Below are 18,190 nucleotides of genomic sequence, written 5' to 3' on the forward strand. Positions count from 1 at the left end.
ACCATTCTGAGTAACATTGTCATCTTCCACTAAGTAGACAGTTTCCAGAGGGACGGAGAACGAGAGAGGAAGGGAAAACGAGGTGAATTTGCTTCAGTGGGGAGACAGATCACTCTCACATCTTACATCTCTAATGAAAACCCATTGAGTGCACTTGATGTGAGGAGACTTTGCCTTCCTTAAACAGTCAGAAACAGGAACTACAACTCTGTCTATCGCAAAGGAGGAATATGCATACAGTTGCTTGTGCCGGGCTGGGGGGCACATCCAGGAAGTGCAACACTCACTGGGGGCTGACGGGTCTCCAGCCAGTAGCTACCTTGGTTGGTATGCATCTCCACAGATGGGAAATGACATGGTACGGGGTTCTGCATGTAGCTTTTCTCTCCACCAGAAGAAAATTCCGTCCTTCCAAGTGTACCTTTTAACCCAAAGTGATAATATTTCAAGAGTGTCTTCCCATGTCATATCTCTCTGGCTCCTCTAATACCACACCCCATCTCACATACAAATTAGCATAAGGCTCACTTCTTGAGGATGAAAAAAAAATAGTCTATCTTGAGAATTCATCATCACTATCATTAAAAATAAATATCTTATTACATTTCTTTAAGCGTATTCTCTAAAGAAGAAAAAGAAGATTTATGACAACATGAACTTAGTTTACCCTGTTGGTGACCAGAGAGCAAATAAAGGAGTAAATGGTAATTGAATATTTTGATAAGAAATACTAAGTAATAATTTTGGGAAAGACTGAGTTTGGATAGCACTGTTTGCTTAAATGCTTTAAATGCTTAAATCTGTTTTCTGTTGTCAAGTGACTGAGGAAGAGTGATCCCTACCAACAATGACACAACCTCTATGGGTTTCAGAATTTGATCTCTATACTGATTTAGTGTTCTAACCCTAACATTATGTCCTCGTTTTAGAAAAATCAAATGTACAGTCTACTGTTGTTAAATAAGTGGGGTATACACACACACACACACACACACACACACACACACACCTAACAAACTGCAAAATAGTTTTAATAATGTTCAAAATGATTTTAGAAAACTCTGAAATAGGTCAGAAATGAACTCTAAAGCCACTGTGAACTCTACTCATACTATATTACTTGATGTTGTCTCTTACGGCTCACTGGACTAAACCAGGAACCCAAATGACAGCATAAAACTCCTCCAAATAATACACTATCAAAAGTGTGAGATTATTCAAAATTGAACAATCTGAATTATCAAATTTCCAGGGAAAAAGTAAAGCGTAAAGAGTTAAAATTCCTTTGGCTTTATCAGTTCAAATCTTAAAACAAAACAAAACAAAAAGTCCAGAATCTTTCCTCCCTGATAATGTGATTTGATTAGTCTTAATCAAAAATTAGAAACCTGGGGAGCCACAAGGGTGCCTTAGTGGAGGCGGTCTTCCACTCTTAGGACCATGAGGTAGACTTAATTCAACTCTAAGCTTCATGGGTCCTATTTTTAAAGCTTAAAGACTTTTTTTTTGGGGGGGGGGCACCAAAGTTATTATTACCATGTACAAAATTAGGACAACACCAGCCCCACCTCTACTAAGTATAGACAATATAAACTTACTTTCCATCAATGAACCCTGAGTATGAACTCTGTAGAGTATCACAGCTTTTATATAGTTCTATGGTCAATTTGCCCTGTGTTTTGTGGTTGGCAGCTCCCCAGTCAGAGTTGTGAGCCCTGAACTCTATTCCTTGCTTCTGATCTTGTGTCTGTATTTTCTTATTTCCTCCAAAAAAATCCTGACATGTTTACCCTGATTTTAAATCACCTCAGGCAAAATGGAATTTTTTTTTTTTTTTGTATAATTGCATCCAATCACATGTATGGATTTGTGTGATCTCTACCACAGTCACACAGGATTCATACAATCACACCATTCCAAAACCTTCCTTTTGCTGTCATACCTTGCTCCCTCCCATTACTAACCCTAGGTAACCACTGATCGTTCTTCATCACTATAGTGCTTTTTCCTTTAGAGCATATCTTATAAATAGAATCCTATAGTATTTGACGTTGTGATAACGTCTTCTTTCACTTGGCGTTCAGAATTTATTCAAGTTATTGCATGTACTGATCATTTACTACTACTGCTGAGTAGTATTCGATAGTATATATGCACCAGAATTTTTGTGTACATTCATCAGTTGAAGGACATTTCGGTTGTTTCCAGGTTTGGTGATTATGAATAGAAAAAATCAGAAGTGTTTACAAGTCAGGTTTTTGTGTGAACAAGGGATCGTGGAGTCAGATGGTGAACGTATGCTTAAGTTTATGAAGAGCTGCCCAACTGCTTTCCCGAATGCCTACACTGTTTTGCATTCCTATCAGTCACGTAGGAGAGATCCATTTGCTATGCAGTCTTGCAACCATTAGTATTATCAGCAATTTTTTAATTTTAGTCGCTCTAGTAGATGTAATGGTGACTCATCCTGATTTCCGTTTCCATTTCCTTAATGGCTAATGATGTTAATATCTTTTCATCTGCTTGCTGTTTGCCTTTTGTAAATCCTGCTCAGTTCAGTTATATATTGAGGGGTTTTTTGCTCATCCTTTATCAGGTAGTTTTCTTACTGTCAAGTTTAAGGAGTTACTTATATATTCTGAATACAAGTGTTTTCCAGATTGCGGTTTGAAAATATTTTCTCTCTGTCTGACTTACCATGTCATATTCTGTTCCAGTCATCAATTAATGTGTCTATCTCTTTGCCAGCATTGCCCCATCTTAATTATTGCAGCTTTTCACTCTCTTAAAATCAGGTAATATAATTCTACTACCTTTATTTTTTCCCTCAAAATTTAAGGACTTTTAATTCATTTGACTTTTGCATATAAATTTTGTGATCAGCTTGTCTGCAAAAATTATGCTGGGATTTTTTTTAATGAAGTACATTAAATCAATCTATAGATCATTTTGAGGAAAAAAGAAATCTTTACAGATCTTGGTCCTCCGATTCATGAACATAGTATCTCTTTCTGTTTGGGTTATACTTGATTTCTGTCCCAAGTGTTTATATAGTTTTCAGCATAGAGGTCTTGTATGTGTTGTGTTATACATAAGTACTTCATTTTTTGGTACTATTATACATGACATTCTTAAAATTTGTTTTTCAATTGTCTATGACTTTTTTTTTTAAGATTTACTCATTTATTTTAGAGAGAGACGGTACTCGAGATAGAGGAGGGGCAGAGGGAGAGGGAGAGAGAGAAACCCCAAGCTGACTCCCTAATAAGTCAAATGTGGAGCTTGATCTCATGACACTGAGATCATAATCTGAGCTGAAATCAAGAGTAGGACGCTCAACTGACTGAGCCACCCAGGTAACCCTGTACATGACTATGCTTCCTTTGTACAGATTTTTTTTCCCCCAGTGGCTGTTCCCGATAACAGTGTACTTAGCTTTTCACAATGAACTATGAATATTTAACCCTTTAAGTGGAATATGGAAACCTTAGCACTATATATGACCCCTTATCCCTCTTTCCTTTGTTATAGTTTTTCTATGTATCACATCTATTCATCAAACATCCACTCCGACAATGTAATAAATTTTATTTTAAATAAGTAGAAGACTAGCTTATTATAGTACTCAGATAGTTACCATTTCAAATGCCCTTTAATTTCTGATATCCCAGGTTTCTCTCCCATATCATTTTTTTCAATCTATAGAACTTCCTTTTAGCATCTCTTTTAGAATAGATTCTCTGGCACTGAATCATCTTAATTTCCATTTTTATCTAAGAGTATCTTTATTTTACCTTTCTCCTTGAATGATAATGTTTTCATTTGATATAGAATTGTGTAAGTTGACATTTTTTTTTTCCAGAACTTGAAAACTGTTACTTTATTTTATTGTATTTCCTGGTGCTGATGAGATATCAGCCGTAATCGAGTTGTTGATGCTCTATAAGTAAGGTGACATTTTTCTCTGGTTGTTAAGATGTTGGGGGGCGCAAAATAGTTGTTAGCAACTTGATTCTGATACATTTTGATATGGATTTATTTTTCTCCCTCCATTTTCCCTGACTTTCCTTAAGCTGTAAGTTCATAGCTTCTGCCAAATTTCTTCTAAGCAGGCTTCCTTCTCCCACAGAAAAAAACACTATCTAAATCTGGTGATTTCTATAACCATCATTTTTTCAATATACTTACAATGTGAATGTATATCCTTAAACTACACACATATATAAACACAGATACCATTAAACTATTTTAATGTGACTTATATGCTGTTCTTCCCAGTCTTAGGTGACTTGCTTTTTACACTCAGCATTATATGTCAGAAGTTTTATCTCTGGGCTGCCTGACATTTTATTTCATTTCACTACTGATCCTATCCCATTGTGTGAATATACCACAATTTACACATACATCTGTTTTCCTATTGATGCAAGTATCTGTTATTTGAACAATATTGCACTGAACATTCATATATGTATGTTCATATATATTATATATATATGAATACTCATATATATATATAAAATCTCCTCATATTCATAGACAAGAGATTCTCCAGGGGTTGTATGTCTAGATACATGAGTTCTGGGTCATGTTTCCTCTACTAAGAGGTTATCTTTTCAAATCTCTTGTCCATTTTTCCTACTGGGTTTTCTTTTTTCCTATGGATTTGGAAGATATTTAAAGCTATATTAGACATTTGTCTATTATATACATAAATATAGTATAATAAATAACTTCTAATTTGTGATTTTTTTCTGTTCTTTCTTTTTATCTTTTGATGATGGAAATTCTTAATTCAATATGGCTGATGTTAATTTTTTGTCTTATTTGGAGCACATATTTCCAGTGTTGTTAATTATTTTTTCAGCTTTTCTTATGGAACATTTTGAACATAAATAGAAACCAACAGTTCCTGGTTTTTAATGTGCCTATCATTCAAGTTGGACATCCAATCGTGAATAATTTTGTCAATGCCCTCAACCTTTCTCTGCTGCCTTGTTGTTCCAAAGCTCATCCCATCAAGATGTAAATAGTAACTAAAAGATATTTTAAATGAGTAACAACAATACCATTATCACATGGCACAAACAATTCTTTAGCATAACAAAATATTTAATCACTCACCCCCAACCCTCCCCTCCCTGGCAATGATTAATCTGTTCTCAGCATCTGTGAGTTTGGTTTGGGCTTACTTGTTTTATTTTTTAGATTCCACACATGAAGTGAAATCATATATTGTTCGTCTTTCTCTGACTTGTTTCACTTAGCATAATCCCTTTTCTACAAGTAAAATCATGCTATTCACAAATAGTGACAATTTTACATCTTCTTTTCCAATTTTGATGCCTTTTGTTTCTCTTTTTTGCCTAATCGGGGTCCCAGCAGGTCCCTTAAGTAACCCATAAGTTTTTTTTAATTTATCTTTTAAAAATCCTTTTTTTTTTTTTTTTTTTTTTTTTTGCTGCTGCTCTGGGTGAATGGTGCTGCCCTGTATTCTAGATCCCTAGCCCTTTCTTCTGGTTCATCCAGTCTGCTGTGAACCCCTTGAGTGTCTTCTTCAGTTCAGTTATTGTATTCTTCAGCTCTATGGCTTATGTTTGGTACTTTCTTATATTTTCCCTCTCTTTGTTGATCCTTCTGTGTTCATCCATCTTTCTCTCAAGATCCATGAGCATCTTTATGACTATTACTTTGGCCTCTTTATCAGATAAATTACTTATGTCTGTTTCATTAAAGGTTTTGTTTTGGAGGCTTTTCTTGTTCTTTCGTTTGGAACACATTTCCTCATTTCCTCATTTTGCTTGATTCTCTGCTTCTATGTTTGAGGCAAAACAGCTCTCCCAGTCTTACGGGCATGGTCACAAGAAGATTGGGGGTGTGTTTCATCTGTTATCTGTGCAGCATCCCGCCAAGAACTGTCTCTCTGACTGTTTCAGTCCCAGGGGCCCCAAAATGCAGGATCCCTTGGCCTCTGGAGACAGGCATTCAAAGGGTGTCTCCTGTGAACGGTGCATACTGCTAGCTTTGGCAGGGCCACAGGGTGGCATGGGGGCAGGCAAGCCCAACCACTGGCTTTAGTGGGGCAGGGCCACCGGAGTGGCACTAGCAGGGTAAAGAGACTACAAAAATGGCATCTGGCATTACCAGCACTTAGCAATGTCGGAGAGCGTAAAATGGCAGTAACCAGCACCTCCTTCCCTGGAGAGAATTGGAACAGACCTCTGCCCTTCCAGCAGGTGCCGTAAGAATAGCCAGGGGGAACTCCTTCCTGTACGGTCTAAGTGCTCTTCGGCCTGCTGCTTTTGTGCTGGGTCCCAGGGTAAGCAGTCTGTGCACAAGCCCTTTAAGAACAGAGTCTCAAGTTCCTAATGCTCTTTGAATCTCCTGGACATATGCCATGTTAATTTTTAAAGCCAATCACCATACATTTTTTTATAATGTTCATTATTATTTTTAGTACTATCTATAGACTTTTGTTGTGCTGTTACCTCTAATTTTCCTGATGTTCCTCTATCTAGTGCAGGTCCCAAGGGCTAGTAGGGAGCTCAGACTCAGGGATGTGCTCCATATTTGTGAAGTCCCTCTCACCTGTGGGTTGCTGCACTGGAGTAGGGGATGGGGGGGTGTCGGGTGGAGCATGCCTCTGCCTCTCCTCCCAACCCATGTGTGGCCTTTTATCTTTTGTCGTGGAGGAACTGTTGGGCTAGCTTTCAGGTCTTCTTCAGAAAGAGTTGTTCTAGATGTAGCTGGAGATTTCCTGTGTCCAGGGAGGAGATGAAATTGGGGTCTTCTTATGCTGCCATTTTGCAGGTTCAATTTCTCTGACAATACTGATTCCTAGATGGTGGTGAGTCCTTCCATCAGGAGGCGTAGAACATCTCCATTTTCTCTTTGTAATGTTAGCAGCCATTTATGTTCAAGGCCTAGATCCAGGAATTAATTAGGGATCGCAAAACTGGGATATTTTAATTCTGTCATTCGTTCTTCATAGATTAACTGGAATACTTGTATAAAATAAACTTCCTCTTAACTACTATTTGGTTAGGTGTAGTGCAGGATAGTTGAGAAAAGCAAATCGATGCTTAATATTTTACCATCATTTATCAGTTTTCAGAGTAGTAAATTGTTTTGGTAGCATCCTCCAACAATGAGCAATTAGCTTTGTTTTATGTCAGTATGAATTCACAGATTTAAATAAATTCAGTGTGCCTCAATATAATTCTGTTATTGTATTAATGCTGAAATTGTGATAGCTTTAGCCAGTGGGATCTCCCCTTAGGATAATGACTCTTGAGCCCTTTGTGACATAATTCTGATGATTTTTGATAGCTTCCTTGCTATCTGGGAAGACAAGATTATTCAAGCTTATCTTGTATACGTTCAATTGCTTCAACATCATTCAGTTTCACTGGCATTTTTGTAAAGATAAAGTGAACATTTATAGATGATAAGTAGACAGACCTACTTGTGGGCAGTCTCCTGTTTTATTTATCTATTTGTTCTTATATGAATACAGTGTTCTCTGCATCTTTGGGATGATCATCTCAATTTTTTTGTCTTATAATGTTGTTAATCATTTTGACTTATTTTTAATGTTAAATGTTAAACCAGTCCTGCATTCTCAGGATTAACCTTACTCATTCATTATGCACTATCTTTATCATATATTGTTGAATTCAATTTATTTTATTTATAATTTTTGCATTTTTGTTCATGGGGGGATGTTGACTGAGGTTTTCTTTTCTTGTAATGTCTTTTAATGATAGTAGTATCAGAGTGATCTTGATCTCAAAGTATAACTTGGGATAAGAGTTCTTTCCTCTTCAATTTTCTGGGAGACTCTGTGTCGAATTTGTGTGGTTTCTTCCTTACATATTTGGTATATAACAGAGAAATTAAATCTTAAATCATTTCAGCCTGGAGTTTTCTTTCTGGACATTTTTTAAGAACACATTCAATTTCCTTAATAGATATGTGGTTCTTTATATCATCTATTTATTCAGGAATGAGATTAATTTGTGTTTCTCAAGAAATTTGTCCTTTGTATGTAAATTTTTAAACTTACTGCCATACATTTTTTATAATATTCATTATTATTTTTAGTACTATCTATAGACTTTTGTTGTGCTATTATCTCTAATTTTCTTGATGCTGAAAACTTGTATCCTCTCTTTTTTCCTGGTCAATCTGGATATCACTTATTTTGAACTTTTCAAAATGTCAGCTGTTAGTTTCATTATTTTCTCTCTTTTGTATTTTTCTTTGATCTTTACTATTTTATTTATTTGCTTACTATATGTTGACAATGATGCATAAGAATTGAAACTCTAATGCATTGCCAAATGGTGTGCAAAAGGTATAGCCATTTTGGAAAACAAAAGTTACACATACAATATGATCCAGTCATTCCACTACTAGATATTTACCCAACAGAAATGAAGACACATGTCCACACAGGACTTGTACATGAAAGCTCATAAATATCTATTGTGAGAGGCCAAAATGGAAACAACCCAAACAAGAGGTAAATAGATAAAAAAATTGTGATGTATCCATATAATAAAACACTTCTCAGTGGATGAAAAAAAATAAAGGTATTAGAAAAGTTATTTTGATTGCAGTGATAGTTCCACAGTTGTAGATATATTTTAAAATTGAAGAAAACATTCAATTTAAATAAGTATAGTTTATTGTATTTCAATTACACTTCAATAGGTTGTTTAAAAAAAAAAAACAACTATGGTGTTTCTCTCTTGCTTTTAGGACCTACAGCGAATGTCATTTATCAATGTCTAAGTACTTCAAAGACTGTTAACAAAAAAACAGCAAATCCAGCTGGTCTGTCAGATGTACAAGTTAATGGTACTGGACAAAAGGTATAAAATTTTGTCTCCAACTTTTGTATGGTGATTTTCTACTTAATTTTTCACTTCCTTGACCTATCTTCTTCACTAGCATGATACTGACTGACTAAGGATATTAGGATCTATTCATGAGGCCAGATCTTTCCTTTAGAATATTGAGTCACTTTGTGATATAGCAGAAATTAATCCAAACATTTAGCAATTGCAATAATAAGAGCTACAATTTGTTGAACATCTACTGTTGGCCAAGCCCTGTGCTAAACCAGAAAGAAGGGGAAATAAGGAAATTGGGACATATAAGATAAAAAGATGAATAAAACATAATCACTCCCCTTGAGGAACCATTGCCTGATGAGACAGACAGAAACAGAAAAATGTCATCACAATGAAATGATTTTGAAAAATGTGTTTGCTAAGCTGTAGGCTGGATTGGAATGGGTTATATTTTATTTCCCTGAAACAGATTGAATGACTCTAACTTTTTAGAACCAACTATTGAATGGATTACTATACCTTTAAACAAAATACGGAATACTAGAAAAGGAACAACTTGTACATTGTTATATATTGAACTCAATTTTAAACTAGTTAAGTTTGAGATCCCTATATAAGATATTCTAGAAGGAGACAATTTGCATGTAAAAGATAAGGGGATAAATGGGGGTGGATTTTTATAAATTTGGTTGATTGATAGAGGCAAAATTTCTCTTAGAAGTACAGTTACTAATGAATGTTTTTCTCTTTAATATACCATATAGAAAGAGAAAATAACTAGAAAATCAAGTAATTTTGATGATAGAGGTAAGAAAGTAGAAAACAATCATACTTGTTATTGTATTAAATTCATAATCATAGTCTTATCATGTAACTTTTCAAGTTGTTTTACATGATTATAAAAACCATGATAACTCTATACAATGCTTTACTTTCCAAAATAATTTATGAACACAGATATTATAATTGGGTTATATATTTTAGTGATTGCTTGTTGAGTATGACTTTTGAATTTTGTAATCTGTGGAAAAATTAGGGTCCATGCTGGGGCTGTTTATACTGCTAGACCATATTACTGATTTACTAGAATTCAGAAAGTTCTAGGACAGAGAACCATCTCCAGAAAGGTCCTCATACTCCACTGCCATCAATTCTCCATAGACAATACATCTTATTTCCCATCTCCTCTTCAGTGCACTACACATTGGCTAGATTTTTCTGTGCCTTGTGAGACTCCTGAAAGTCACTAAAAATACTTCCGTGCATATCCTACGTATACATACAGAAGATATTAGACACCCCTATCCGGTGGCCAATGATCATCTCAAATTCAAAAGAATATCAAACTCATCATCTTCCTGGTCCTCTTTGTGTTTTCATCCAGGCACAAAATATGAATTATCTTTGACTCTTCTTTTTTGTATTTGCATCCCAAAGTTGCCACTTTCTGTCTAATTTACCTCCTTAATTTCTTTTGCTCTTTCCTATTTTTTCATTCCCACAGCTTCTACCCTTGTTTCCTTCATCCTTGACTATTTGAGTGACCTTCCTCCATTCTACTCCTCCTCTTTTTAATGCACCATAAATTTTACTGTGAAAGCAATCTTCCCAAAACACAGCTTTGGTTATTCCCCTATCCAAGTAGTGGGTGGTTTACCACTGCAGACTGAGTGAAATGAAAACAACTAATCCTGGGAGTAGTCCATGTTTCATTATAGGGATTAAGTGGCCTAATAATAAATAAATTAGGATCAGAGGTCAAGGATTTCAGACATGTCTCTGAAGGCTAGAGTGAACCATTGGAAATTTGTAGTTAGTGAACATTTAAAAAGGTTTTTCTTGGAGATTCTTCTCTTTAAGTCAAATATACCCCTAATTGTGGTAATTCAGTGATTGCGGCAGCTCAGCCGAGACAGCACTAGATTAAATCTATTCATTAGCATTCACCCTTGTTCCAGAAATATGATCTTCTCATATGTAAAGTTATCTCTTCTTTCTCTAGGAAATGTACACATCTCAGCTCAAAATTCAGTTGTTTCACCTCAAACCTCCCCCACAAGAAATTGTCCAAAATCTTCACCGTCTTACTTGGATCCTCCAAAAGATGAGGTATGTAATATTTCTCTTGCTCTAAATGCAAGTAGAGTAAATGAAATACGGTCTTATGATCAGCATTGGTATAAAACCTTTTGTCATGAAGTGACCATACCAACCACTTCACTCCCTGAAATTAGCCATACCATAACAAAATTTTAATAGCCCTAGAATAATCTTCTTAAAGATAAGGTACAACATTAGCGCTCACAGTACATACCCGCAGCCCTCAGAGGAAGTATTAATTCGGCCTTTGATTGGGCTTTGACTAGTACTGATGGATTGTTCAGAGATAGCCATGCTACCTGTCCTCTTTTTGCTTTTGACTGGCCATCAGTCACCTGCTATTGGAAAGTTCCTAGCAAAGATTCAAAGATTGTGATATAAATGAGAATTTTTTCTCTGTGAGTTGCCTACTTTGTGACAGGAGTCAAAAACCACATCATTCCATTCCATTAGTAGCACAGCATTAATTGGTCTAACTGTGCTACAGAGTTCACATGATTTGAAAATGGCAATTTGCTAAGTTCTTTCCAAATGAATTCTACTTGAATAGGGTAGGAAGTGGCATCATTTTCTGTTTCTTCTAATGCACCATAATTGACAGACTATGTTATGCATAACTTCCAAGACGTATGTTTACCACAACATGCTTGTCTGTCACGCAGACAATATTGTAAACATTTTACAGGTCAGTGTTCTACTACATCGATATTCATTTTATGTAGGCTAAGAGTCAATAAAAGAAATTTCTTAAACTTCGACATTTAAAATCCTCGTATTGCCCAACAGATTGCAAAAGCTATGTCCTTTACTAAACAAACAAACCTCTTGTAAAAACAGTATCTAAATTTTATTACTGACCTTTTATGGTTAATACATTCGCCACCCATGTGGATCTCAAGTGAATAGCAAATGACCACCAAGTCCTAATTTATTATGAGAAACAGCATGGCCATTTTTTTAATTTTTTTTAAATAAATTTATTTTTTATTGGTGTTCAATTTACCAACATACAGAATAACACCCAGTGCTCATCCCGTCAAGTGCCCCCCTCAGTGCCCGTCACCCATTCACCCCTACCCCCTGCCCTCCTCCCCTTCCACCACCCCTAGTTCGTTTCCCAGAGTTAGGAGTCTTTGTGTTTTGTCTCCCTTTCTGATATTTCCCACACATTTCTTATGCTAAGTATTACACTCTGCTTCCAACATTTGTGCACAGCCTATCACTGTCGGAAAATGTATTTCTAGGGGCCTATGTTCAGTTCTCAGATCTGAGGGGAAAAAAAAATAAGCCTATTTCATGGATTTACCTCCCTCAGCAGGTTGAGTTCTGGAACAAGTCTAGAGAACAACATGTCTTCTCTGTTCCAGCTCTACTTAAACCTTTCTCCTATTGTAGCTTTGTTAAAAATAATAATAATAATAATAATGCATCCATTCTTTTGTCCATTGAGTTGATGAACTTACTAATCAGTGCATTCTACAGAAAGTTAATTTTAGGATGCCAGTGAGTACTGCTGTGCAGGAAAGAGTTAACATAGCAGGCTTGAGACTCCTGTCTTTAGAAGGGCCTGCTTTCAAGGTTGCCCTTGGCTAGTGTCTGGGAAGTTAGCTTTTCTAACAGTCCCCAAGTGATATGGAACGTCCCCTCACTGAATAGATGGTGCACTATATTGCAAATACTGTGATTTTTGCTGAACATCTGATTTCTTTTTAGGAGGCTGGAATCTTGATAGGCACTAAGGCAGAGGGTGTCCTCATGACCAGCCTTCCATTAAAACTTTGAGTGCTGAGTTTCTAATGGATTTCTCTGGACATAAATGTTGTACATGCTACTGTATATATATTTTTTTTCTTAAAGATTTATTTATTCATTTATGATAGACATAGAGAGAGAGAGAGAGGCAGAGACACAGGAGGAGGGAGAAGCAGGCTCCATGCCAGGAGCCCGACCTGGGACTTGATCCCAGGACTCCAGGATCGCGCCCTGGGCCAAAGGCAGGCGCCAAACCACTGAGCCACCCAGGGATCCCCTACTGTAAATATTTTTTTCAACTGCTAGAGAGAAGAGCATACTCATGTGTTCTCTCACAGTAGGGAATGAATATAAGAAAAATTGTGCATAGATTTTTCCAGACTCAGCCTGTGTCTTTTCTCCCCTTCTTTATCCTATAGTGTATCCTTTTACTGTAATAAATCTTAGATGTGAGTACAACTATATTCTGAGTCCTATGAGCCTAAGCAAATCACCAAATGTGTGGGCGGTCTTATGGACCTCCCATGATACAACAGTGAACTTTTAAATACTGTAAATAAATATAACATAAACATCACAAAATGTGTGCATTAAAAAAAACTGACATTTTAGAAGAGTTCTCAAAATTTTAAGTTTCTATATTTTAAATATAGAATAATTGTTGATGTTCAAATCCTGGGGAGAAAAATCCTTTGAGGATGTTTGTTTGTTGTTTGGATTATGCAGAAGGGGATAACTGCTGACTGTAATGGAAGATTAAACAAGAGCTCAAGCTACCTCTGTGAATCAGGTAAACATCAATAATAGCTATTGAGTAAGTTATGTAACCTCTTAATTCAGTTTTTCAACTAACATTTATTGAGCTCCTGCTTCATGCCTGGTATGGTGCTAAATAATCTTTGAAGGTTTGATACAAATCACCAGCAAAATATTTAACCTGGTCCTGGTTCTCTTAGTGAGAAAAAAAATTTAAACCGTATATCTAATTAGATGTGAAACTACATATTTTGTTTCTTTTTGTTTTCACAATTTACACTTTTCTTGTAAATTTACTCATCTGAATTTTCCAATTTCCAGGCATAAAGTTCTCGTATATCCTATGCATGTGGGTCAGATTATTGGAAGGCAGTACAGCATAATGGGTAGGAACATATATTCTGACACAATTACTTAAGTTGAATCCACACACCAAAACTGAAATGAAAATTTACATCTGGCCAAGTTATTTAATTTTCCGTTCTTTGTTTTTTTTTCCACCTATAAAATGAGAATGTCATGTAACCCAAATTCACTGCCCATCACTGGAAAGGCCAATAATGAAAAGAAGAGTTTTGATAAGGAAGGTACTTAATTGTTTTGTGGACTGACAACATAGCCTTTATCATAGCAGATTTTTGAAATATCTACAAAATTGCTTTATTGGCTTAGCATACATGATTAATTTATTATATGTTCTGATTAATTTATTATATGTTCTGTGTGGTTGAAAACAATAAATATTACCAATTTGGTGGTTCCATGTTCTAAATATTTCCATTCAATCAAGATGTTGAATTGTGTTGTTCAAATGTTCAATATATTTACTTTTATTTAGTCTGTTCTGATAGTACTATAGCTACATCAGCTTTCAGTCTTGAATCTTTTTATGTATAGATGTGGCTTTTGTAAACACTCTACCCCTGCATCTTGTTTTATTTTTATTGTGTATTGGAAATTTACTTTTAACTGAATTTAAGCTATTTACAGTTATGTTAATGAAACCGTTAGATTTTTACTGCCTTATTGGTGCTTTTGCTTTGTCATGCTTTTTTATATTTTGCTTTAATTTCTCCTTTCTTGCTTTCTTTCAGAATATTAAACTTATTTTTAATCCATTTTTCTCTCTACTGTTTTAGAAACTGTATGCTATGTATATTCCTTTTGACAATTATCCGAATTCTGGAATGTATAAAGTAAAAGTCAAAGTTAAAATAATTAACTTCTAAACCACCATCTCATATCATATTTAACCAATAATTTAGTTTTTATTATTTTTTACCAGCTAAATATTGTTCTGATTTTTGAACAGTCAGGTTTTGTTTATATTTGTATATGTTTACCAATAGTTTTTTGTTCACCATTCCTTTTTGCATTTCATACTTTATAGAATCACCTTCATTCTTCCCTAAGTAAATCCATTCTTTAGAAATGTCATCAGTGAATGTGTTTTGGGAATAAATCGTCAGATTTTATTTGATAAAGCTCTATTTTACCATGTTCTAGAACATAATTATGGCTGGGTATAGAAGTTCTTAAAGGCAGTTATTTTTTTCTTGGTACTTTAAGGACATTGCTCTACTTAAATGTTCTTTTACTCTAATAATCCCTGTGTGACTGATTCTCCTCTCCCCTACCCACACACACTTCAGTCTGCTTTTAAGGTCTTACTTTTGCTTTTCTGCAGTATTACTATGATGAACAGTTCTGGACAAGTTTCAGCTATTTTTCTCTCCTGTATTGCCTCTCCTCACTTTCTTTATTATCTTCTTCTAAAATTCCAGTTATGTATATGTTAGACCTGTGTTTTTTCTTCTATATCCTTTAACAACTAGATTTTCCATTTCTCTGCTGCATTCTGGTTAATTTCTTCAAATTTGTCCTTCAAATCACCAAATCTTTCTTCAGTTTATCTGATCTATTTTATCAATTCAATGCATTCTGAAATTTTTCTGATTAAACATTATATATGCATATATATATACACACACATATATATAATTTCTGAAGTTATTTTTCAAATTTTACTAGATTTTTTGACAAGTTCTTGTCCCATTCTTGTGTTCTCCAATCCCTTCTTTATATATTTAAATATATAAATGCACTCGTAAGATATTCCTTATTTGCTAATTCAAATATCTGATATCATTGATGCCTAATTCTAATTTTGTTTTGTTTTGTTTTGCTGCTAACAGTCATGGGGATTTGTTTCTTCATATTTGTCTTCGTGTGTGTGTGTGTGTGTGTGTGTGTGTGTGTGTGTGTGTAAGGGGCATCATTGTTTTATGTGAGCTCATTTTTGATAGAAATGCATCCTTGGGAATTCTATGTTTGTATAGTATGTATTGCTCTATAGAACTCAAATTCAACACATTAAATATGTACGGTTTTTTGAATATCAATTATACCTCAATACACCAGCTTTAAAAATTTCCATATTCTTCTGCTAGGCATCTGGAAGAGGTATAAATACAGGTTCATTTTAAATTCTCACTTAGAGTTTTATGACCATATAGTAGATTTGAACCTCAAAGTCATATAGGAATTCATAATCACAGGTTATCTCTTAAGAGATATTTTTATTTTTTCCTCTTCTTCCTCTATCCACAGCTAAAGCCAAGACATAGTTTATGTGTGCTGCTACCTCTGTGGCATGAGTTTTTTTTTTTTTAATTCTTCAATGAAAGGTATAGCTCTCTGGCATCCAGTATGTTTTTAGAGGCTCTTACTTAGTTTTGATTCTCCATTTCGTTTGCAGGTATTGCCAATGTTCATAGAGCAAGCATCAGCTTCAAAATTTGCTTACCACTCTAGATTTGTGTTACTCCAGACTTTTCACTGTCAAGGATTTTTTTTTATTGTGTTTCAAAGCTTAGCTGTTTTTTAAAGGATAGTTTTAATATTTTATATAGAATTCTAAGCAAATTTTTCAAATATCTACTCCAGAATACTAGTGAAAACAGAAAACTTTTTGTATTTTATTTTGTTTTTTGGATAGTATTGTCTTCACACTTAATATTTCAGAGATCCTTGCTCTCCTACTGCCAAACTGAACACACACAAAAAAAGTATCTACAAAAAATTCAACAAGGTTCACACAATTTAAGTAAGACTTTTTATACATATCACTAGAACCTACTGGTTACTCATTTACTGGAAGAAACGAGTTACCATCTAAACTTGACTTTGAACTGGTTCTAATCACTAATACTACATTCTGAAATTAGGACAATCTTTTTGTTTAAGACTTTCATTCATTTCCATTTTTGCATAATTGACATACACCAATTCAGGATGCCTGTAGAGATGTACAGAAAGACTTCCTATTATCACTTCAATCCAGAGTATTTAACAAAACTCAGCAATAGAATCTTGCTGGATTATATACAAAGCAAGTTAGGTAATACTCAAGTAGGAGAAGATTAATGGCAGACAAATCAATGAATAAATGTTGGCGAACATGTTAAATAATGGATTCAACAAACAAATGTTAGTGAATACTTACTGTGTTATGTGCTGAGGATACAGTGGTAAATTTGTGGCATAGGAAGACAGAAGAGTAAACATTTAATCATGTTATAACGTAATGAGTTTTGTAATAGAACTATGTGTGGAACACTTCAGGCTCACTACAGAAGGATATTTATTTACTTTGGCAAAGGTTTCTAGTGGAATTAACACAAACTGAAGCCTAAAAGACGAGTGGTTAAAAAAGAAGTCATAGGGTGCTCCAAACAAAGGGAATGGCAAAAACAAAGGCCCAGACACATGGAAGATATGACATATTCAGCAAATTATGTCATTCTGGGTCTCTGAACCATAGAATATATATGAATATATAGAGACCAGCCAGAGTAGACACTGCACAGGTAAGTGAGAACATCAGATTGTATGGTATATTTTATGCCTTCCTAAGGAATTTGGGCTTCATTGTGGAGAATCTCTGGAGGCTTTTAAACAAGATGCAGTACCAAAGAATAAAGATCTACTAGAGGATATTAATTTTCATTTTACAAGTTGCTGGGGGGAAGAATACAAACTAATTACAATTTTCTTTTTCTAATAAATAGGACCTCCAGTTCATGCCACAGCTCAGGGTACTTTCCCTTCCCGTGTTTTCTCAAATATGTAAGTATCTAAGAAAATTAATGTCTAATTATAAATTAATACTTTAATAATTACATGAGTGCTATTCAAAAGCAAATGATTACATGGACTCCTCTAGTAGTTCTTCTTGGATTTACTGAAACTTCTGTCTTTTGCAAACTCTCAGCACTAAGCTTAAATTGTAAAGCAGACAAAGGGAATGTTTTTTGTCTTCCTTCTCTGTCTCCTTATCCCCACTGTGTTTCTACACTTCCCCCTTCACTTCAGAGTCTTCATACCACATTCAAGTATATCCTACCATAATCCCTCCTCTTCAAGAAATTTCTAAGTTTTGGACCTTGTTACTTTGTTCTTATCTCCTTCGAAATATTTACCATTTCTTAGGCCGTTTCCGATTATTGGCTTCCCAAGGATGGTATGTTAGGTTACTACAAATATTAATGGCTTAACCAATTATTCTTGTCCTAAAGGGTGTTTACAGTAAAATCCCAAATAATGGCCTCTGATGATGGAAATTGCAAGTCTCTGGAGAAGAAATTTGAGGGTCCTGATGGATTTTCATTCCTCAAAACTCAATAGCCACTATTTTATTGGTGGTTATAAATGGTTTTTCCAAC

General features: G+C 34.9%; 1 protein-coding gene across 1 annotated transcript in view; it reads left to right on the forward strand.

Annotated features, from left to right (window-relative positions):
• The window catches only part of FSIP2 (fibrous sheath interacting protein 2), an 81,121-nt gene that overhangs the window by 20,140 nt on the left and 42,791 nt on the right, over positions 1-18,190 (forward strand). Inside the window, exons 9-14 of the mRNA XM_072751256.1 lie at positions 615-704; positions 8,764-8,876; positions 9,623-9,665; positions 10,861-10,967; positions 13,437-13,500; positions 17,537-17,594. Coding sequence (XP_072607357.1) covers positions 615-704; positions 8,764-8,876; positions 9,623-9,665; positions 10,861-10,967; positions 13,437-13,500; positions 17,537-17,594 — 475 coding nt within the window. The remainder of the gene's footprint in view (positions 1-614; positions 705-8,763; positions 8,877-9,622; positions 9,666-10,860; positions 10,968-13,436; positions 13,501-17,536; positions 17,595-18,190) is intronic.

The sequence above is a fragment of the Vulpes vulpes genome, chromosome 3 (genome assembly GCF_048418805.1).
Source record: "Vulpes vulpes isolate BD-2025 chromosome 3, VulVul3, whole genome shotgun sequence".
In the NCBI taxonomy this organism is placed as follows: Eukaryota; Metazoa; Chordata; class Mammalia; order Carnivora; family Canidae; genus Vulpes; species Vulpes vulpes.